Source organism: Dermochelys coriacea, chromosome 10 (genome assembly GCF_009764565.3).
Source record: "Dermochelys coriacea isolate rDerCor1 chromosome 10, rDerCor1.pri.v4, whole genome shotgun sequence".
Classification (NCBI taxonomy): Eukaryota; Metazoa; Chordata; order Testudines; family Dermochelyidae; genus Dermochelys; species Dermochelys coriacea.
In genome coordinates, this window is record NC_050077.1 from 33,114,913 (window position 1) to 33,137,126 (window position 22,214).

Here is a 22,214-nt window from a genome sequence, read left to right on the forward strand (position 1 = left end):
TTCAGAAGCACCATAGAGCAAAGGCAGGATGTGCACTTGATGCAGCAATAGCCTGCTCCAGGCCCATGAATCTGAAGCTTGGGTTATAGTTTGACCAAAGTAAGCAAGCAGGCTGTCATTGCTCAGAGGCTGTAGGGATGAGCCTGGCACAAACAACAATCCCCAGCTCTTATCCTCAGGGGATTTCAAAGCACTTTACAAAGGGGCCAGCGTAATTATTCCCATTTCTCTGAAGTAGAGGGAGGGGACGTGATATGCCCATGGTCGCCGACCAGCAGAGCTGAGACTGGAATCTGAACTCGTGAGTCCCAGTCCAGTGCTCTATCCACTCAGCCAGTGGTTTTCAACTTGTGGGGGTCCGCAGACTACATCTAAGATTTCCAAAGGGGTCCACCCTTGAAATTTTTTAGGTGTCACCAATGAGAAAACGTTGAAAACCACTGTGCTAGGCCACACTTCCTCATTAAGAGACTGTCTACACTGCAACTGGAAGGGGTTATTGCAGCCCGTGTAGACATTCCCAAGCTAGCTGTGATCTATCTAGCCAGATCCCAGCTAGCTTCAGTAACAATAGCAGCGAAGCCCTCTCAATCTTTCTGCTGAAAGGAGCTGCAGCTGGACAGGTGAGTGAGCCCTCATTTGCACACTCATAGAACACCAAACGGTGCCTGTGACCATTTTCCACTTGCCCCCATTCTCTGACAAGATCACACCTGGCATGTAAAAGTTGACCTAAAGTGAGTTCAGAAATCTGACTTCAGTTACCCCAGTGTAAATTGGGAGTGACCCCAATTAAGTATATGGAGTTAAGTGGTGTAAATCACGACAAGTCCAGTGACATTTAGGCAGTTAACTGGTGTAACTCCAGTGAAGTCTACCAGCTGTGAATCAGGAGCAACTCCGGTAAGGCATATGGAGTTTCACCAGGATAAAGTGGAGTAAGAGGTAGATCAGGCCCTCGGTCTTTATTAACACTGCTAAAATATTTCTCCAGCTAAAAAGAATTGCCCTTCAGCTGCCTCCTGGGCTATGAGGGAGGCGTGCTTGTTTGAATAAGGAAATGTATTTGCCTTCAGACCCTAGAACAACAAGGTGGCTCATCCAAAGTCCAGTGCTTCAGGATTTTATTACCCACTAAAACAATCTGGTTTGTCTTTCCTGCTAGGCATCTGTTTCCCCCTCACTGCCATTGGTGTTCCAGCTGTAAAATCCAACGTTCACCACCTATTCCTAGAATAACAAATACAGTCCTGGAGATTCAAGACAATTTATGTGTGACCTAGGAGCGGTGCCTGTGACTTCTGCCTCTATAAATACCACCCTGCACCCAAGGGCTTTGAACACTCCTCTGTTGGCTTGGGGCCCAAAGCCTCCCCCCTCTAAAAAACCAAACACTAGTTTCTAAAAATATTGATTTTTCTTTAATTAAACCAGCTTTTGGGGGAAATTTGTTTTCCCTGCCGTGTTTACACCTTGTCAGCTAAAGATCCCTCTGGGCTGTTCTGTGGGGGCTGGCTTGACCTTATAAAAACACTAGTCACATCCTGGAACATGGGGTACTTCTCCAAACTCTGTGATGGGCCCGGATGGTAACTGGCCCACAGAGTGCACTGCTGTTATTCTATGGTCACCCACCATTGTAAATGCAGACCAATGGGATCAAGTAGCTGTAAGGCCTGCCCTGCTTTGCACGGTGACTGCAGCACACCCTCGTACTAGTAATGGACAATACTGTGGCATGTTTGTACAAAAGCAATGGAAACCACTGCAAATCACACAGGTTAAATAAGGGACCTGCTAGAGCGCTTTCCATGAACCCTTCTGGCCCTGACGTATGTGCGACTGCACCCAAAATACAGCCAAGGAATGGAGGAGTTAGAGAGCAATGTGCTCGGATGGCTCTTAGACTAGCACTCTACACCCACCATATCACCACAAAATGCAGCAAGGCCAGAACTAATCAGCCATTGCTGGGGGCCTGCGTGTTCATTGCTAAGCACAGGGAGCATTGTGGACTTGGGAATGTTTTTTTCCCCTTTCAGCTCCACTTGCCATTTTTCCTTTGCTTTATTATCTCCCAGCCCTTCACACTGAATGTCCATGCCTGCTTATCATTCCCTGGTACTTAGCAACGCCATTATTTCTTTGTCTGCTTTGCTGATAGTGCGGAGCAGTCCAGCAGTGCCTGCCTGGCTGTGTGCTTTCTTCTGCTATGGTAATGCTGGGTTCTCAAAGGAGCCTTTTATGTCACCAGGAGCCCCCGGCTGCTTTCCAGAGCATTCAGCCACTATGGACTCTTGTTTTACAACTTGACAACTATGTAAATGGAATGGGAACATGGTTCAGCGAAGCTAGAGATGTGAGAATGGGCCTGCAGGCTGCACAATTCACTATCTTGCATTACTTATTTATTAGTAGTATTTATTATAATTTATCATTTGTGCTGTGGTCACATCTAGGAGCCCCAGTCACGATCCAGGACCCCGTTGCGCTAGGTGCTGTGCAAATAGGAGAAACAGCCATTGTAACTGGATGGCTTGCCCTTCTGGGCTGGAGACCTGGGGCTAAGCCAACCCTGGCTTTGAAACAAGCCCCACCTGAGGGGAATCAGGTACTTCCCTAAGAGAACCAAAAAATGAGAGAAGACTCTAGTAGCGGGAGCTTGGAGGGAAAAGCCCAGTGAGCAGGAGGCAGTGGGCGAGGGGACCCCTGACTGTGTTTGGGACTGGTTGTCAGAGCCCCAGGGAGGGAGAGCTGGGAGGACTGGCCAAGAGCTCAGAGTTGAAAGAAAAGCCCTGGGACTGAGAAAAAATGCCAGTGCTATGTATGGACTTCAGTTTGGGACTCTGGGTTGTTCTGAACTGGTTCTGATATTAAACTAGCCCCAGATAAGGGTATTGTTAAGTAATCAAAGAAAGCCTCTGTGAGTTTTTAAAGGGCCCCGAAGAGAGGAAACAAATAGAGGTGGGGAGTCTGCAGAGACACTCCTGCCCAGAAGGGGGTGCTCAGTAAGGGGCCACCCCACTATAGACAGTCCCTGCCCCAAAGCGCTTACCATCCACAGCTGCTTTAGTTCTGCTTGGGTAGTGATGGGAGAAAGACACACAATTTGGATCTAAATCACACATGCTGAAGTCCAGGGATATGGGACTGCAAGGAGGGGATGTTTTCAGCCTGGAGCAGCTTGCATTCTTTCTACACTTACTAGTTTGGTGCCAGTTGTGTGCCGAGAAATGCACATAACACAACACACAGACAGTCCCTGGCCCAAATGCTTTCATATAGAACATCACATTTGAGGATTTGGAGTTCAGTTTGGCCTATTATGCACCTGGAGCTCATTTGAAGAATTGGGATCCAGATAAGGATTTGGCTTCCCAAAGCTCAGAAACATTTCAATTTGGCCATTGTGAGACCATTGTGATCATCTAGTCTGACCTTGTGTATAACACAGGCCAGAGAACTGCCCTACTGAACTCAAGCCTGTTTACCTGAGGAGTTGGATTCCTGACCCCTGGTGAATGTAGCATACAGATCATTACTGTGTGTACAAGCACCATAAAGGATAATGTACATTGAGAACACATCCATGATCCTCCTAATGGATAATGCAGCTTCTCGTAATAATGAACTCACTGCTGTCGCTTTCCCCGATTAAACATTAACCTGGTTTAGCCAGAACAACATACTGATTGCCCCTGCAGGTTTTCATGTGGCAGGAGAACCTGGGGAAGGCTACAGTGTATACTCCCCAGCCCTGCCCTGCAGCCTGCTAGAATCCAGGAACCTATAAAACGTCCTTGTGAGTCTCATTATCAGTGTTTCAGAGTAGCAGCCGTGTTAGTCTGTATTCGCAAAAAGAAAAGGGGTACTTGTGGCACCTTAGAGACTAACAAATGTATTAGAGCATAAGCTTTCGTGAGCTACAGCTCACTTCATCGGATGCAGTGTGGAAGTCTGATCAGAGGTGACAACGTCCAGCCTGCGGTGCTTCCTCCTTGAATGCATACAACACTGTATCCTGGAACCTGTCACCTCCGTTGTCAGTGTGTATGGGGAGCACCAATCCATTCCCTTTCACATCGTCTAGCTCCGGGCTAATCAGCCCTGAGCTGGGCAGCACCTGGGCACGGGCTGTACGACAGGGACATCCCATAGGGCGTATGGCAAGGAAACCTCCATACCGTGCCGTTCACCCAGCTTTGGCCTGGTTTCAGACAAGGGTTTACACGCACTATGCCTTAAGCCAGATCCTGGTGCCGAGAGCCCCTTTGTGCTAGTGCATTAGCGGCTGCCTGAACCTCCCTGCACACAAACAGGAAGCCGCATGCGGCTGATTGTAAACAGTGCGAGCCTCCTTCCCATGCTACTGCCATGCTGGCAACGGGCCCAGGCGCAGCAAAGCCAGCCTCGCTACAGCCCTGGCGGCTCCCAGCCCCGCCCCGCCCCGCGCCCACCTCGCTCGCGTGCTCATTGGGGGCGCCAGATTTGATTACCTTATATGGTCAGGTACTAACACAGCGTCGCCGATGACTGGCTGTCCTGACACGTCACTCAGCGGACGTCGGCCTCCCCCGTCAAAGTAGGCAAACAAACCACGGGCTCCTGGGAAACGTAGTGCTGGGTACCCTGCCTCCCGGGGAGCGGGGTGCCTGCTGGCCGCTCAGCCTCATGCGGGGTGGGGACTGACTGCCGGGCAGTGCCGGTGCTGGCCCATGGGGGGCCTCGCTCACCCAATATATACTCATGAATAGGGGGCTCCTGGAGCTGCTCCAGGTCTGAGGCCATGGATCAGGCGGGTTATGCAGAGCCCTGGCGCCACTCGCCTGGCGTGTGACCTGAGCCCCGCTGCTGGGTGGCAGAGCGGCTGGCAGGGCAGCGGTGGGACGGACGCGATCTTCGCCAGACAGGGCGGCTCCGTGCCCGTCCTGGCTCCCAGGCCCAGCTTCACACGCTCTACGCCACATCCTATGTCCCAACGTCCGCAGGGTGAGTCCCCGCGGTGGGGACGGAGGGGAGCCTCCGGAGCAGGCCAAGGAGGCGCGCTAGGGAGCAAGGGCGCCCTGGCCTGTGTACCAGCGGTGGGGCCGTCCCACCTCCCCGGCCCACGCGAACACCTGCGGCCTTGAGGCAGCCGACGCCAGCCTTGCCTAGGCCCGGCGGGCGCATCAGCCCATGGCAGCGGCACGTGGAGTCACGTCCTGCCAAGGACCCGTTGCTCTGTGGCGGGCGCGGGGACTTGCTCTGCCAGCCTGCCTGTGTGCACGGGTGGGTCCGCTCCACAGCTCGTCTCTCTCACCAACAGAGGCTGCTCCAATGCCAGCTGTTACCCCCCCCCGGCCTGGCACCGCAGCTAGCCAGCCCAGCCTCTGGACTACAGCTCCCAGCCTGCCCGCCCGGCCCCGCCCTGGCTGTGCCGTCAGGGAGGCCAGGCTGGGTGAGTCAGTCCCCTGCCTCCGGTAAATATTTGTATGAGCAGGAGCCGGCTCTGTAATGGTGGCTGCGCTGTGAGCGGCGCAGACCCAGGGACCCCAGGGCACGAGCGGCCGGCGGCATGTCGGTGAACATGGACGAGCTGAAGCACCAGGTCATGATTAACCAGTTCGTGCTGACCGCGGGCTGCGCCGCCGACCAGGCGAAGCAGCTGCTGCAGGCGGCGCACTGGCAGTTCGAGGTGAGCCCCCGGGGCGAGGCAGAGCTGGCTGGGCGGGGGGGGCCGCGATCGCTGCCCATTTGCAGCACCGGCGAGGTCACGGCTGGCCTGACCCTGCAGCCTGGGGCGCCGCGGAAGCGGGCGGGGGGGCGAGCAGACCCCCGCCGAGCTGGAGGGCGCGGGTGGGGCCGCGGGGCAGGAGGGGTTTCCTGGCGCTCTGCTACAGCCCGCGCCGGGGGGGGGGGGGGGGGGGGAGCTGAGCGCGGCCAGCCCCGATCGGTGTCTCTGGCGCCCCAGCCTGGCACCTTGGGCTGGCCGGGGGCTTGAGCCTGAGGGGGCGGTGGGGGCAGGAGCTTCCCGGGCGTGGAGCTCCAGGGCGTGGGCTGTGCCCCTGCGGAGAGGAGCCCCAGTGCTGGGCTGGGGGGGGCCAGTCCGGAGCAAGCCTTGTGCCCAGGGTGTGAGCCAAGCCATCTGATCTGCCCACTTGGCTGCTGTGTCCAGAGCAAGCCCCAGGGCACTCACAGCGGCCCCCAGTGGACTGACATGGAGTGAATGTGGGGAGAGGGGTGCCTGAGAGGCTCCAGTGCCATGTGCCCCCGTCCTGCCCCTCAGAAGGCTAATCCCAGGCACCTCCAACGTGCCTTAGCTGCCGCCAATTACTGCGGGTGCCCCAGGGCCTGGCGGAATGGAAGGTGCCACAGCTGGGGCTACTGCCACCATTCAGGGAGCGGGTGGTGGGACCGGGAGTTGTTTGAGATACGACCGCCTGTGCCAGCATCTCTGCGCTGCCCTGACAGACATTCGTGTGTGTGTGCCGTGTGCATGTGTTCAGCACACCCGCTTCTGGGGAACGCTCCATGCTGTCATGGTACTGCTGTTTGTCAGGCCCACACAGGTCAGCCTCCCTAGGCTAGGGGTGGCTTTTCTGTCTCTGACCCTTCTTGGGAAAGAAGACCGCCATCGGTACTGTCACTCCGGCCCTGTTTTAGTGTTGGTGTGAATTGTGGATGTGGATGGGGTATATGTGTATGGCCCTGTGTGTATTAGATGTGTGTGTACGAGTGTATATATGTCTAGTGTGTGTTTGGATGGATAGCTGTCCATGCATGTGAGTAGTATATAGCAGGGGTGTATGTCTGTGTATGGGGTATGCTTGTCTTCTGCCTGTGTTATTAAAGTGGGACTGTGTTTCATTGCTCCCAGATGGTCAGGGTTTCCCGAGGCTGGCTGTAGCAGATCCGCAGGGGCCACCCACCCCTTTCTGGGCCCCACTCAGCAGTGGATTTGCTTTTAGAGGGAGATAGAAAGAACACACACAGAGCATACGTGCAGTGTTGGGGCGAGCTCTGGCACTGCTGGGGCAGTCTTTCCGAGCTCGCTTATGCTTGGGGGGAGCATAGCAATAACTGACCTTACGTGCACTCCTGCAACACCTCCCCCTGTTCCCTGCAGGCAGAATGATGCCCCTTAGTGGCTGTGGGTTGAAGAACCCTAGTCTGTCCTTTCCTGTGTTCCTGTCCCCTGGGGTTTGATTCCTAAGGCAGCACCAGGAGTAGAGGTTTTGCTGGTTAAAACTTCATTGGCTCCAACTGCTTCATTGGCTCCAACTCTGGCCTGGAGTCAGGATCCTCTGTGACATCGACAGTGATTGCTGGGGAAGTGACTGTGATGTCACTTTCAGGATTGCAGCTTCAGGTGGGGAACATGCAGGCGGACTGTGCGAGCGCAGTAGTCCCAGAAAGCTCCCTGCTGGTAAAGAATGGGAGTGTGTGCATGCTCAGGGGATGTAGCAGGCAGGGCTGTGTCCAAACAGAATGTTTTCCATGCGGCACCAGCAGCTCTTTGCAGCTCAGTGTGACGGTTTTGTCACTAATGGCAGTGTTGTAATTAGCGTGTCTGTTCTGTGACACAGAAGGAGGTTTGAGTCAGTGTAGAGAGCAAGAGGTTTCTATTGCACACATTTGCATGGCTGGGACATCCCTTGTTCTATAGGCACTGTAAAAGAAGCAATTCTGGGTGCATTTTATAGCATGGAGTCACTTGACTCCCTGTGCTGCTGGTTTGATCAGGTAGTTCAGACAGCTAGATACTGTAGTCACAGGTTTTCTGGGTGCAAAATCAGAGGCTGATGGTCAAAATCAGACTGTCTGTGTGTGTGCATGCGTGTGCAAATCCAAACAGATGAATATCTCACGCTCTCTCTTTGCACTGACTATGCACACCAAGAGAGGCACCCACAAGGCAAGCCCATCTGCATATTTGCAAATTTTGCAAAAGGAAATATTGGACATATTTACATGTGTAGTATGACCTAGTTTCTGTTCACCAGTGTAAATGAAGAGCAGCACTACTGGACATTGTAAGACAGGTGTGAGAGAAGGATCAGACCCTACCACCTTTTACATGTGAAGCACCAGGAGGAGGAACTTGTGACAGAAAGTTATTGTTTCAATTACATTTTCCAGAAATTTGCCACTATTTGGCAAGTTGCACAAGTGCAAACAGCAGTGTGCTGGCTGTGGGTCTCCCGTGCTGGTTTGCGTGACTCAGAGGAAGCTCAGCTGTAAACAACCCAATGGGACAAGTTACCAGTCACTTTTGGTGCAAAATGCTCGGATAATCCCCTTTGCAAAATGGCTGCTGAGCATGCCCCCTTCTCAGAGCTCTGCTCTAGGAGTATTGTCTTCCGGGTACTCCAAATCCCTCTCAGTCTAAGCCCATGATCTGCGTTTGCAGAGTATTGTTACTCCACCCTTCTCCAGACTGAACCAGCTCCTTGGTGTGTATGACTCCCTGGAGTTCAGTGGAGCTGTGTTAATTTACCCCTGCTGAGGAGCTGATCCACTGAGTGATCTCCTTGGTTTCAGAAGCATTACTCCTGCAGCAAGGGATTGCTCAGTGGAAAGGTGGCAGAATCACGCTCTGCGGGTATTGATGCGTACAGTCTTTCACATGGGGGACCACATTGCTCCTGTTACTCAGAACTCCGTAACCCATGATTCCATGAGCTGTGCGCCGAGAGCATTATTACGTGCCTCTCCTGCATCACACCGTGGCCCAGGGACAGAGAGCACGGCCCAGTTACCAGTGTTTCACTGGCAGCTGATGCTCCCACTCTCTTTGGGCATGATGGTCCATTCCTGTTTAAACTAACATTTCAAGATAATAAACTGCCTGACAACAAAGCTGAAATGAGTGACAAAGCAACAGGAGTTGGCTGTTCCTGCTGCATCTTTGGGCTTGTCTAAAGGAGAAGTTTACTGGCATAACTCTACTAGTATAATTCTACCAGTCCAGTTATACCAGTGTCACCCCTTATGTGGACACTCTGATACCAGAATAAGGATCTCCTTCCGGGGTTATACCAGTTTAACTAGAGTGGTATCATTACACTGGTAGAATTATGCTGGTAAATTTCTCCATCTAGACAAAGCCCTTAAATACATACGATGTGCCCCATTTACAGCCCTTCTGGACTGCTCCATGCAGCAAGGTAATGCTTTAACCTTTGACCACTGTGCTGTTTCCAAGCCTGTGATACTTGGGCGGTGCTCATTTAAGAGCTGGAGGGAGTGGATCTGGGGATTGACAAGTGTTTTCAGCTACTGGGAGGCGGGTTGCACAGTATCACATGAACACACATTGCAAACTCTTTGGAGGCAAGGGCTGTCTGTGTTTGTACAGTGCCTAGCACAATGGTGGTCCTACTCCACTAAGTTTCTAGGCCCTGTGGTAATGCACATCATAATGATGAGGGGGCATTTCCTTCAGCAGGGTTGGGGTGCACAGTGGGGGAGGGAATCAGCAGTGAGTGGGGAGGCCAAGTTGTGCTCTGGGGCAGGGGAACTGGAAGGTAATCTTGATGGGAGGGGGCAGGGATCAGCATTTGGGGGAGCTGTAGGAGGCATTTGTCTCTGAGAACAAGCACACTTGTCTTTAGTTTCTTTGGGGTGAGCTTCACTCTTTCTCAGCATTGCAGGGGTTATTAGTGAATTTCTGGGCTCATGTCATTTTGCCACCCAGCCTCTCTGGGCTGTTTGGGAATTTCCAAATCTGTCCATTCACATCAGAGGAGAATTCTGGTCCTATAAGAGCCTTGGTACTCGGTAACCCACACAGTCTCAGGGAAAAGCTGACAGACAAACCAAGGGGCTGGGTGCTCTTGATTCACTGGAGCTGGGGATTGTTGGTAATTTACTCTGTAAAATATGTATTGACTTTGGCCTGATCAGAGGCTGGTCTCCAGAAGAGATTTATCCAGCATTTACCAATGAGTGAAGCTAAATCTGTTGTCAGCAAAGCCGAGATCGCAGGGATCCCATCTGCTCAATCATAGTGGTGTACTTCAGGAGGAGACTCACTCAAGTCTATTGAATTGTTCCAGATTCATCCCAATGTACCTGAGAGCAGAACCTGGCCCTACCAGTCAATTGGTAACTGTTGGTAGGTGAAGCACCTTCAGACCATGCATCCTCTGGGACAAACCCACACATTGACATCCTTGTGCAATGCAAAGATTATTGTGATGTGATCCACTGCCGTGGTGTCAGAATACTGCCCGGGCCCTAGCCGTGTTACATAATGCTCTCAATGTCTTGCAAGTCTCCATACAGTCCTGTCAGATCCAGCAGCCCAGGAGCTCCCAGGAGGTATCTGATATCAATGGGGAGGGAAACATCACCGAAGACAACACACGCTTGTGGGCCGGGAGGTTGGGAAACTGTTAGTTTGTATCCATGTAAGAGGATCACAGCCTGCAACACATTAAAAAAGGCCTGAGAAGGAAACCATTCATTTTGAAGGAACATTTTCCTGTCTCTGGGAAATGGGGTGGCTCTGGGGAGTTGGGGATATTTTGAGGGTTCTGTCTCTGACTCTTTCACTAGCCCTAAATTCACTCCCATTTGAATACGGAAACCAGGGCAGATTTTTCTCTCTCTGCTTTTTTTAAGTTTGCAATTGCTGTTGCAATGATGTCAACTTTGTTGCCACAGTTTAGGGGGTGGGATAGGGTGTGTGCCACCAGGGGATTGGCTGTTCCCTTGTGCCCCTCCTCCTGGTGGAGGCGTTCCATCCTTGGATTAGACTGGTGGCTTTCCAGAGCTCGGAGAGGGGGAGCGTTCGGGAGCTGCTCCTGGTGGGCGATTCTCCCCATGGGCCAGGCTGTTATTGAGGGGCCAGGAATATTAACTCCACCCAGCCAGTGGAAGGACCTGAAAAGGGTTTCACGGAGATATTTACAGAGCACACATGGGGCTGTTTGTGAAATATAAGAGCTTGCAATAATTCCTAGGGCTCGATTCCCTTCTGCTGCTGTAAATGCGGGGGAGCAACGGGGAAGAAGAGAGACACCATTGAAGTCAGGGGGCCTGCACCAGGGTGAAACCAGAGTGAATGAGAAGAGGATTAGTTGCTTCATTTTGCATGTGTGCACACACTTCTGTGTCCTGACTGGATTCATGTCTGGACCATCCACTTCACCCACTTACATTCCTCTGTTGTTGTAAGGCAGGGCAAAGCACAGTCCTGCCCAGCAGCCACATCCTGCTGCCCTTCTCCCCCAGACTCCGAAACTGCAGCCCGTTCTCGCCCTCCAACTGCTGAACTGATCTACTGCCCGTTCTGTTGCTGGGGAACACAGCTACCCAGCAATTATTGGGCCTCTCTGGTAAAAGGCAGGAAGACTAGTACTTTGCCAGGTGCCTTTAGTAGCAGTGGGCACCAGGATCAAACAATGCCTGGAGTCCGGTTTAAATTAACTGAAACCAGGGAGTCTCGCCCTTCCTAGCTTCGGTGTCTCTCCTTGCACACACCAGGAGCTCCCTGTGGGCCACCCTCCCACCTCGCAGGTATTGCAGGAACATGCTACAGACCCCAACCTCCTCCCTCATGCCAGGGGCACTCCATCGCCCCCTCGGCCACATGCCAAGAGCTCTGGGCCCTCCAATCTCCCCATGCCAGGGGCTGTCTCCTTTTTCTCTCCTGCTCCAAAGGACCTTTCGTCCCCCTGGACAGAAGGGAGGGGTGGCCAGCTGCTGTCCTCCCACCCCCAGCATGGAGCAGGGTTTGGGCAGGCTGTGAACAGCTTCGCTTTCTTTGCCCTCCGACTCCCCTGCTAGCTGAGCACCCACTCTGCTGCTGGGAGGCAGGTCAGCGGGGAGAGCAAAGAGCCATTGTTAACTGATGACTGCTTTTAGCCCTGTTGGGGGCTCTGGGAGCCCCTCCCCCCTCTGGGTGCCCCTCTGCATTCATCTTTCCCTCCCGCCCATGCCAGGGGTTCTGGGGGCCCCTCCCCATTCACTCTCCCCCACAGAGGCTCTGGGGGCCCCTCCCCACTGATCCTTTCCCCCATGCCAGAGGCTCTTTGTGCCATCCATTCTTCCCACTCTCCATTCTTATTTTCTTCCTGGGTGTCAGAATTTTAAACTACTTGGGAGGAAGGGCAGAGGTGAGGTGGGTTATTGTTCTGCTAGAAGGTTTTAATGACTCCATCCACCAGTTCTTTGATCCATCGACAATTTCAGACCTGATTACAGCTGAGGCATCTGCCAACCAGATGCCAGGGGCTCCATATGTCCCCTATTTTCCTCCTCCCAGTTTGCCACTTTCCCCTCAAAGCAACAGGGTTCTGCCCATTGAGGTCTAGAACGTTGCCTGGAATTTTGCAGTTGATCACATTTAGCATTTAAAAATTATCACTTTACATCCAAACTCCTCAAGTGGAGTGTAGGGCCTCAGAAGCTCAGCCAATGGAGACTGCCTGCCCTTAAATAAAACCATATCTCCCTCAAGGGTTTGGGACCAAAAAAACCCCCTTAAACTTCCTGGTCTCCTTTAGCAATAATTGCCTTCCCCTCTCTGAGTTTTGTTCACATTTACGGGGATATAACCAGCCAACTAAATGACTACTACACCAACCAACTGGCTAGTAGCCAGCTGCCATAAAACCTGAGCTCCCAGCTCCACCTCAGCCATCCGCCCCACCTTATGTGACTTTTCTCAACCGATAAGTTACCCTCTGCAGTTCCTCTCGCCAGGGCTTCAGCCCCTGTTTTAAGGTATGTCTGCCTTATAATCATGGTATAATTACAGTTTGAGTAGCCATACCCAGACTAGCTTTAATCTACCTAGGTGAGGTCCCAGCACAGCGAAATTGCAGCTATGTGTTCTCAGCATAGGCTGTATAAACCCAGCTAGAACCTGAACAATTAGCCATGGGACGAGGCTGTGCTGACACATTGCCACAGCTTCACGGCCACCAAGACCTGAACTAGCGGGATTAAAGATAGCTCGGGGCTATCATCACACCCTGTGATTAAAAGCTTGGTCCTGACTATGCACTTTGGGCCCATTTCCCCTGTTAGGTAACCCCAGGTGTGTTCTCATTCACTTCCCCCTTCACGTACCTGCCATCGCACAATAAAGAGATCACAGTGCGAGAGTGTGGGGAAAGGCCAGACTGCTCAGTTTGGGGCATGCTATTGAACCCCCAGAGGTATAGAGGATCCTCAACTTTCCCAATTTGCCTATAGGGGGAGCCAGAGAGCAGCATCTGAATATTATTCTGTTATCCGGTAGGAATCCGCCCTCTGTCCTCCCATATCACCTCCAGAGAGAGGCACACCTGTAACCCCTCACCCTATGGTTCACACAAGCAGCTAGCCACGCAGATGCCACCACGGCCCTCAGTATTGCAAACATTGGTGCCTCTGCCCTAACTGGGCATGGCACACTCTTCACTTCCTCCCCTGAACTATTCCGCAGAATAGCTGTTAACGGCTGCCGTGGTTTACCCCAGAAGTGGCTGCATTTTGTGGGATGGTCGAATTGATTCCTACAGGGATATTGTGTGAGACTAAAATGCTGCGAGGGTGGCAAAACTTGCTATAGAAATCAGTTAGCAATATGATGAAAAGACATTGCACTGGGGGCATACAGTAAAACACCACAGACCTGATTCTTCTCTCATCTCCGTTTTTATACAGTGTGAACCACTGACTTACCTGGAGTTACTCCAAATTTACACAGTGGGAGAGGAGTGTCCAGCCCCTTCCATCCAACACTCGCTCTGGTCTGTTTGATTGTTTAATTCTCCGGAGTCTCTCAAACTTCCAAATGATTTGGATATTCCTCAGAATGTCAGCTAAACGGGGATTTCTATGCCAGTGCCTCAGGCTGGTGTTAGGGGATGCTGTGCTGCTGGAGATGAGACATAAAAGCAAGGCCCTAACTGCTTGTGGTCATTATAGATCCCATGGCACTTTCCATGAGCATAGGAGTGCTCGCCCTGGTCTCCTTGTCTAATTCAAGCTTCAGTAATTACATTCCAGTACCCTAAATTCTCCCTAGAGCCCCAATTGGATTTGGTATTCTTCTACTCTTCCTGTGCCAAACAGCTGCATAATGTAGTGCTGGGCTCCACCCCAGAAATGGCTGCATTTCACCAGTGAGTGAAGTAAATCCATATGTGTAGCATCTGTCTGTGAAACTAAATGGCAAACACTGTTCGCTCTGCAGAGGCCCTTGGAGCTGTTCTGCATGCAGCGTTGTGTGTTTTTTTAAAGAAGAAGTGACGGTCTCGGGGGGGTTCTCTGGAGTCCTGGCATGTGCTGACCAATGGGGCCATGCATGTTTTTGCACGGCATGGAGGCCAGTGCCCAAAGGGGCTATTTCAGAGTGGTTGCAGGGTTCTGATCACATGAGGTGGACTGGAAGTGACAGAGGATCCAGAGTTTGGTGGCAAAGGGAGGGGCAATTTTGCTTTCGCGCACATACAGGTGGGCTGCTTCTCTGCTGCACTGCCTGCTCCAGGATCCCCACCCACCAACAGAGAGCAGGATGCTGGCAGTCAAGAGCTACCCTTGCTGAGCTGAGAGTGGAGCTGTGCCCTAGGACCCTGATCCGGGAGCCCTACTCTGGGGCATGAGGGAGCTAGACCAAGCCCTAGGCTTGTGCTCCAGAGGGCCGGGTTGGAGAGTGCCTCGTTCCCAGCCAAATGATAAATCTCTTCCTTCCTTTTTTGCAGACTGCACTCAGTGCTTTTTTCCAAGAAACAAACATCCCCTACAGCCATCACCATCAGATGGTAAGTGCTTCCCTGACCCTTCTCTTTGCTAAACCGGTGCAGCAGCAGTGCTGTCCTTGCACGGCTGGGCTGCTATTGCTAATGTCCAGGCCTCTGTTCCACTCCTCCAGGAAGGAGGGCAGAAATATACAGCAAAGCCATGGGGTGGGGGGCAGGAAGCTTCCTGCCAAGAGAGAGAAGCTGGGGGTGGCTGTGTTCTGGAAACATTCCATGGGGGGAGCCAAAAGCCCCAGGCTGGTGCGTGCAGTGTGCCTTATTTGGGGTGAGGGTAAATGAGGCCTGCAAGGCAGGGTGCAGCAGCATGCAGTGTGCCCTGTACAGCGGGGGGCGCTCTATAGGGAAATGGGAGGAGGAAGAAGCTGTAATTTGCACCTGTCCGATAATGCAAAGCAGAGACTGCGTCAGGAGGGACAGGTAGGTGCGGTGGGTGGGAGGGAGCAGAGATGGGGGGCAGGCATAGAGGGAGGGGCTGAGAGGGGGGCACTCAGAGCAAAGCCAGGCTCATCTGGAAGGCTGATCCTTGGTGCTCTGAGTGCAGGAGAAGCAGGCAGAGGGGTGACGGGAACAGGGCCTGCACCCAGTGGCTTGGAGCTGAACCAGACTCACTCCCTTTGGCCTTCATCCCCATTACTGGACCACCCTACCCTTCCCCTCCTGGGGCTCTAGCTGTGAGAGCCTCTCTGAGAGCTGCAAGCTGGCTAGCTCCATCAAGTCCCCCAGCCCAGGAAGGTGCCTGACAGGAAACTGAACCCTGCTCTGCCCAGCAGGAAGCTTTCTCCCAAGAGCCCATCTGTGGGGGGTGCTGGAGGTGAATGCATCCATGGAGTCCAGCGTAGTTCAGTGCACTGGCCACAGGTGGGTGTTGGTGGCCCACTGCTGTTTGTGGTGGCCCTGAATGTCCCATGAGCTACTGTGCTGCAATGAGCGGGCAGAGTAGGAATGTAGCAATTTCCTGCCCCTCCTGCTGTGTGCTGGTGCTAGTGCCATTGCCCTGCACCTGCCAGCCAGCCAGGCCCTTGCTGTTGCTGGCTGGGGAAATTTGGGTCCCAGGAGAGTCCACAGTGCAGCCCGCACCCCTGACACTAAAGCTGCACAGAACTGCAGTGTTACAGGAGCTCCCAGCGGTGCCTGGAGGAGCTGCCAGTTCCCTGGAGGCAGCCGTGATGCTCTCTGGCCTGGAGACCCTTCTCATGTCTCCTGCAGCCTCCATGGTGTGAAGGGGCCAGGTGGTCAAGACTCTGCGTCACTCTGCTCTTTGCACTGCCGATGACACGTATCCCATCTGCCCCGCCACGGGAGGGCTCAGGTGAGCGGCCCAGCGGCAGGGCCGGGGATTTGGGATGGCAAAGCCAGCTCGGCCATTTCACCTCCTGGGCGCAAACAGTCACCCCAGACTGTCGAGGGAGCTGCTGCCCGGTGGGCCCTGCTCCAGGCAGTGCTGAGAGGGTGGCTGGCTCCAGCGACAGGGCTGGAATATGTGTGGGCGGGGGGAGCCCTGGGCCAATGGCATGGGGACAGCAACTCGTGGTGGCTCCTGGCCTGTCTCCTGGGTTGCCACAGCAGAGCCGAGCCCAAGTGAGCGGGGCTCCAGGGCAGGGGGAGGTTGCGCTGCTCTTGGGCACTGCCTGGAGGCCGACTGAGGAACAACAGTGCAGCTTGCATGTGGGCGGGGCTCTTGCAGCCTCCCCCAGAGCCCCTGGCCCTGGCAGGGCCACCCCTGCCTCCCCCACATGGGTCCAGCAGCACTTGACTGCTATGTGCTGAGTGAGGTGCGGGGTGGGCGAGTGGCATCACAGAGGGGTAGTGGCTGGTTAACGCTCCTTGTCCCACTGAGCAGGGCTCCTGGCTTCCTGGGCCTAACCTGCAGCCCAGCAGCGGGTCCACATGTCCTGCACGACCCAGCAGTGCCAGGTTGGCTTCTTGATTGGGCCATTCACTTCTGGGGGAGCCCCTACCCCCACCAGCGCACCGGGGGCAGGTGGGCTGAATGGAGTCTAGGAGGAGGAACTGACCCCCTCAGAGATGAGGAGCCTAGAAAAGGACCTTGTGGGCCCTGGCATTGGCCCCACTCTGAGTCCATGGCAAACCAGTCTGCTCCGCGCCTACCCTGCCCCTCCTTGGGAGCTGCAGCTAGGCTCTGCTGGTGTGACAGGTGAGAACAGAAGGGCCCTGCACTTGTAACTTGCAGATACACGGACATGTGCAGACACACAGAGACATGCAGAAATATATGTGTGCTCTCATAAATGCCTGCTTACACACGCGCTCACAGGCATAGACCACACTCACAGGCGCACACACACATACACTATTTCCCTTTAAATCTCTCTTCCCAGCAGCCTGTGGGCTGCCCAGCACTCTGCCAATTTGCTTCTTGACCGCCTGTGACCCCCCCCATCTTCCACCCAACACTTTTCCTTGTTGTATCTCACCCACAGAAGCCCCTGGGGTCCCCATGCTCTGCCCCTTTAACTCTCGTGCCTGGGCATCTTGTAATCTGCCTGTGCAGATGGGTCCCTGGGATTTGCTGGCTGCCGTGTCCTCATTTGACTCTGCTGTTCTCTGGGGCAATCAGGGATTTGGAGCATGCAGTGAGCATGCAGAGCGAGCACCCAGCAAGAGCCACGCTACAAAGAGCCTCCAGCGCTGGCAGCCGAGGGGGTGGGGACAGGCTCACCACCCTCTCCCATCCCCTGCAGGGAGCAGAGCCCAGTGCTGCATGGGGCTGGACACCCTGGAGTCCGTTGGGCTGCAAACCGTGAGCTCAGGCAGGGGCTGGCTGTGTGGAGATGGTGTCCTGGTCAGCTGATTCTTGGGGTGGCACAAGCTCGCAGGTGAGGGGGAGCCCTAGCTTTGGAATCCAGTCCATCCCAGAGCAGGGGCTCTCAGGTAGGGGGGCCACCTCCCCCTCCCTTGTCCTTCCCAAACTGAGTGATTGAGTAACCCCAATTGGTTAGATGGGAGGGGGATCCTGCTATGAGCTGGGTGACAGGCAGCAAGGGCTGAGCATACGCCAGGGGGCCAGGGCATCTGGACTGGGGATCCAGTTCCTGTGCATCAGAAGGGCCCCTGGCATATGTCATAAACCACAGTGGGGCTGAGGCCCCAACTTTCCCTCCCCTTTCCTCCCTCCCAATGTAGCTTTGCCATTCATATTCCCTCATGGGCACCCCCTCCCCTCAAAAGGTCTGTCCCCTGGAGAGAGGAAGGTGCAGGGAGGGGCTGGATCTCAAGGGTACTATGTACAGCTCCTGTCTGGGACGTTTGACATGAGCTCTTGAAAGACGATTAGTCCTTGGGGGCCTGAAATAACTGCTTCTTGCAGGAAGCTGCCTTGATAGGAGCTGGCAGTCTGGCAGAGCCACCCAGATATGCTGGCTCCAATACCCACCCCCACCGAGTGCCTGCTCCAAGCCGCCTACCTGCCTGCACGAACCTGCAGGGAAGCTGCAGCTGTGGGCACTGCCCCATCTGAGGAGGGGGAGAGGCTGTAGGTGCAATCGCCCACCCCAGCCACCACTGCAGCCCCTATGACAGGACCCAGCAGAGCCTCAGCCCCTCCTGAGCACAGCGTGTGGGGCACCTTGCTGCGCCTTGCCTGGCCACCCCCAGTCACTGGTCAGAATGGCGAGTAATGTAATCACTGTATTGGGGGGTTCTGAGTCAGCACTGGCCCCCATGTAGTGCTAGGGGGCGCTGTGCTGCAAGGAGCAGGATGGGGGCTCAGCAGGGGGCGCTCTACCCTTTCAGTGCTGACCCCCATGGCCTGGCATACTGCTAGGGGGTGCTGTGCTGTAGGGGGGCAGGGTGGGAACTGAGTAAGGGGTGCTATCCTTACGCAGTCAATGCTGTCCCCAGTGCAGAGCTAGGGGGGCTTTCCCTTCCTAGTGTGGACCACAGGGTATTACAGGGTACAGTGCTGCAGCAAGCAGGATGGGTCAGTAGGGGGCGCTCTGCTGGGAGTGCTGAGTGCACTGCGGTGCTAGTGGGTGCTGTCCTGCAGGGGGCTTTAGGATGAGACATAAAATGGCTGCCCTGCACCCTTGTGGAGTAAGGCTCAGAGACGGTTTTCTCGAGTAATAACAGTGTAATGCTTAGTACGGACCTAGCACAACTCACAAGCTCTGCACAGACACACGCGAGCGTTAACGTGAATGTTCATGTCAGCGTTTGAACTGAATTCCTCCCCAAATCCACCCCCTGCAGTTTCAATTGGGTACGGTGCTCTTTACTTCCCGGCCCAGACTGTGGTGAGGTGCTGCTTTGCCACTCGGGGCTACACCCCAGCGGTGGCTGCATTTGACTGCTAAGTGATGTGTTCGCCGAATATCTCGACCTTGGCAGGCTCCATTAAAGCCCTGGAAGGGGACGTGCTGTGGTAGCAATAGCTATTACTGATTGCAGCTTGCCATGGAGTTATGGGGTGGGGTGCTGCCTGTCATGCCCAGGGGTTGGATGCGGGGATCCTCTCTGGCCCAGGTTGGGCTAACACAAATCAGTCGCATCCTTGCCCCAGTGGCAAGGGAAGACGACAGCTCCCAGCAAGTTTGTCAGGGACGCAGCGGCTCCGAGTTCTGCGAGTGTTCCTCGCTCCCTGGATGGCCCCTGCTGTGGGGAAGCAGAGGCCTGCAGTGTCCTCCCTCTACTGCTGTGCATTGTGGAGGCCACGTCTTCCCAAACGCAGTGACGGGGAAGCCACAGGAACCTGCCTGACCTTGCGGTGGCGCCTAGCCAGCTCCAGGTTCTGTCAAAGACCAGCACTGCTGGGAAGGTAGAGCGGGAGAGGAGTGCAGAGCTGCTGACTCCAGCGGGCAGCAGTTGAGGCAAAGCAGGCCTGAGGGACCTCGGCAGAGCTTTGTATGTGTCTGGGTGTGGGGGGAGCCCAGGATTGGAATTGCAGGGGGCTGTGGGTTAGGATAGAGGGGCACTAGCAGAGCTTGCCCAGCAGCACCGTGCACCATGGCCAGTTCTGGCTAGGGCTGCGAGGCCCTTGCTTCCACGGACATCAAACTGACACACAGATTCAGTGCTGGGCTACATGGGGAATGTGCCAGCATACCGGTACTACCGTAATTCTGCTGGCGGCAGTCCCCAGGGGTCACTGTTGCTCCCAGAGTTACCCTGGTATAACTACCAGGGGCTCATTATGCTGGTGAATTTCCCTGCATAGACGAGCCCTTAAAGATAGATAAATGTTCCATCCCTGGTGCCCTCTTCCAGCTGCTTGGCCTGCACCAGCTCTCCCCCAGCCCTGCCTGCCTGGGCCTGGCTAGTGCTTGGGTAGAGACCACCCAGGAAAGGCCCAGGTGTGGCAGGGAACCGCGCTGGCGATCCAGCTGCTGGTGATCTTGCTGAGTTAGAACTGATGCCCCTGTGTGGTGCTTGAGGTCCTCGGCTGCTGACTTTTGGGGGAGACCCTGAGCCCTTGGGTCATTAACCGCCTCCTGCAGTCAGCCTCCCTAACTGCCCCTGCAGCCTCCCTTGGACGTAGGTCTCGCCCTCATGGCCGGTGTGGTGTTTCCGTGCTGTTACACTGTGCCCACGCTCCACCCCAGAACTGGTTGCGCACTGTACTTTCTGGCCCTGAGGATGAGGGGCTGTGTCTCTGACTGGCTTCTGTCTCTTTGTTCCCCTGCAGATGTGCACTCCTGCCAACACACCCGCCACGCCCCCCAACTTCCCCGATGCCCTCACCATGTTCTCCCGCCTCAAGGCCTCCGAGAGCTTCCACAGCAGCAGCCCTGTGGCGTCTATGGCGACCTCCCCTCCTCCCCCACCCCCACCGCTCCCCCAGCCCGGGGGCTTCAACCCAGCCTGGCCTGCGGCTCCCCCCTCCATCCAGCAGCAGCAGAGCATGTGGACTTCGCCCCCGCCTTCGCAGCCGTCGGGCTGGCCCGCCACAGTCTCCCAACAAGCCACGTCAGAACAGAAGGCCAACGTGACCATGGAGGCTGAGAGATGAGGCCCCGGGGGAGTGGGAACATGATGTGGGGAAGGCCCCCCTATGGCCCCAGCTTTCATTTCCCCCCCCCTTTCTGAGGAGGAGAGGAACTTTGTTGCCTCAGAGACTGGCAACCACACTGAGATAAACAGACACGCGAGCAAATAGCCACCTTGCATGGGTTTGGTTTGAAATAGTTTTACTTGTCCTAGAGCTGACCAGAGCTCCCCAGAGACCCAGGGAGGCCACGCTGGATGCAGGAGCCATCTCTGGCCTCTGCGTCCCGGAGCCTGACTTTGTAGGAATCTTTCAATGAGGGGACCCCCCTCCCATCTTTCTTGCTGGGACGCTGGATTTTTGCATGCAAGTGACTTGGGGGGGGGGAATCCCTTCTTCATGACCCACTTCTTCCTCCCAGCACCTGGAGGGGTCCCACTGCCAGGCAGAATGGGACTGTGGGTAATACACATCTCCCCCTCCCTACACGGTTCCTCCAACCCTGCTGAATGGGGGTTTTTTTTAAAGAAAAAGGAGGGGAAAAAAACATTTCTGCTCAGCTGTGGGCCTAGAACCCATGCAGTGAGCTTGCTTTGTACTGAGAGGGAGGGGAACGGGGGCTCCTTTGGAGAAATATAGCCACTTGTTTTCTATGACCCAAGCTCTCTGCTTTCCCCAGAGTGGGGACCTGCACCCCCTCTCAGAGCCTGGGGGATCAGATCCCCATTGAGATGTGTGGGTGAGGCTGGCTGGGCAGTCTCCTCTCATGCTGCTGGGGTAGGGGGCTGGTGCCCTTTGCATGACTCAGCGTATGCCCCACGGAGGCTGGGCTTGCTTTGACACCCTCTGTTCTTTGCTCCCTGCGGGGGGAAGGCCCTTCGGACACGCTCTGGCGACACCAGGCCTGGGCATTCCTCAGTGGCCGCTTGCAATACACGCTCTTCTGCTTTGAACCCTAGTGTCCGTGCTTCGTTTTCAGCAGCCTGGGGAGGCGGGAATACCTTTTCCGGGATCAGGGACCTCACTTCACCCGATGCCTCCTGGCGCATGCCCAGCCACGCAGTCACATGCAGACAGGGCTCATGAGGGAAGGGATTCTGCTTTATGATGCAGTGATGTGGGAGGGGAGTGGGGCTTCCTCCTCCCTGCCCCCCCACCCCTGCTCCCCCCCAGGGCTGGGCTATGGGGCAGCGCTCACCCTGGCCTCACAACTGTATTGGCTAGAGGCCTGAGAGGGGAAGCTTGACAGGCCGGGAAGCCCTGGGTCCCCAGAGGTAATCGGGAGCTGCTGAACTCCTTACCAGGGATCAGCAAGAGATTCTCCTCCCCCCCCCCGAGAGGGAGACCCAGGAGAGTTGGGATGAGGCAACATCTACTGCCTCTATAAATCACCCCTGCAGCTTGGCTGGAGTGCCCTTTCCCCTTGCTGCCTGTGTGGACTTGCTCTAATGTTATACTGTGGCTGCATTCTGCCCCAGAGGTGGCTGCATGTGGCAGTGGGGGAGGAGGGGTGTTGCTGGCATGAGAGGTGCTTCTCT

General features: G+C 55.0%; 1 protein-coding gene across 3 annotated transcripts; it reads left to right on the plus strand.

The window, feature by feature from the left end:
- Window positions 1-4,627: 4,627 nt before the first annotated feature.
- UBALD1 (UBA like domain containing 1) lies at window positions 4,628-21,629 on the plus strand. 3 transcript variants are annotated; one of them, XM_043493663.1, is made up of 4 exons: window positions 4,628-4,705; window positions 5,480-5,674; window positions 14,679-14,738; window positions 20,377-21,629. In XM_043493663.1, the coding sequence occupies exons 2-4, from the start codon at window positions 5,555-5,557 to the stop codon at window positions 20,698-20,700; spliced, it is 504 nt and encodes a 167-aa protein (XP_043349598.1). In that variant the 5' UTR covers window positions 4,628-4,705; window positions 5,480-5,554; the 3' UTR covers window positions 20,701-21,629. The 3 variants fall into 3 exon arrangements, with proteins under 3 accessions (XP_043349598.1, XP_043349597.1, XP_038276239.1); XM_043493662.1 differs by lacking the exon at window positions 4,628-4,705 and adding an exon at window positions 4,754-4,989; XM_038420311.2 differs by lacking the exon at window positions 4,628-4,705 and having other exon boundaries at window positions 5,034-5,674.
- Window positions 21,630-22,214: the final 585 nt, after the last annotated feature.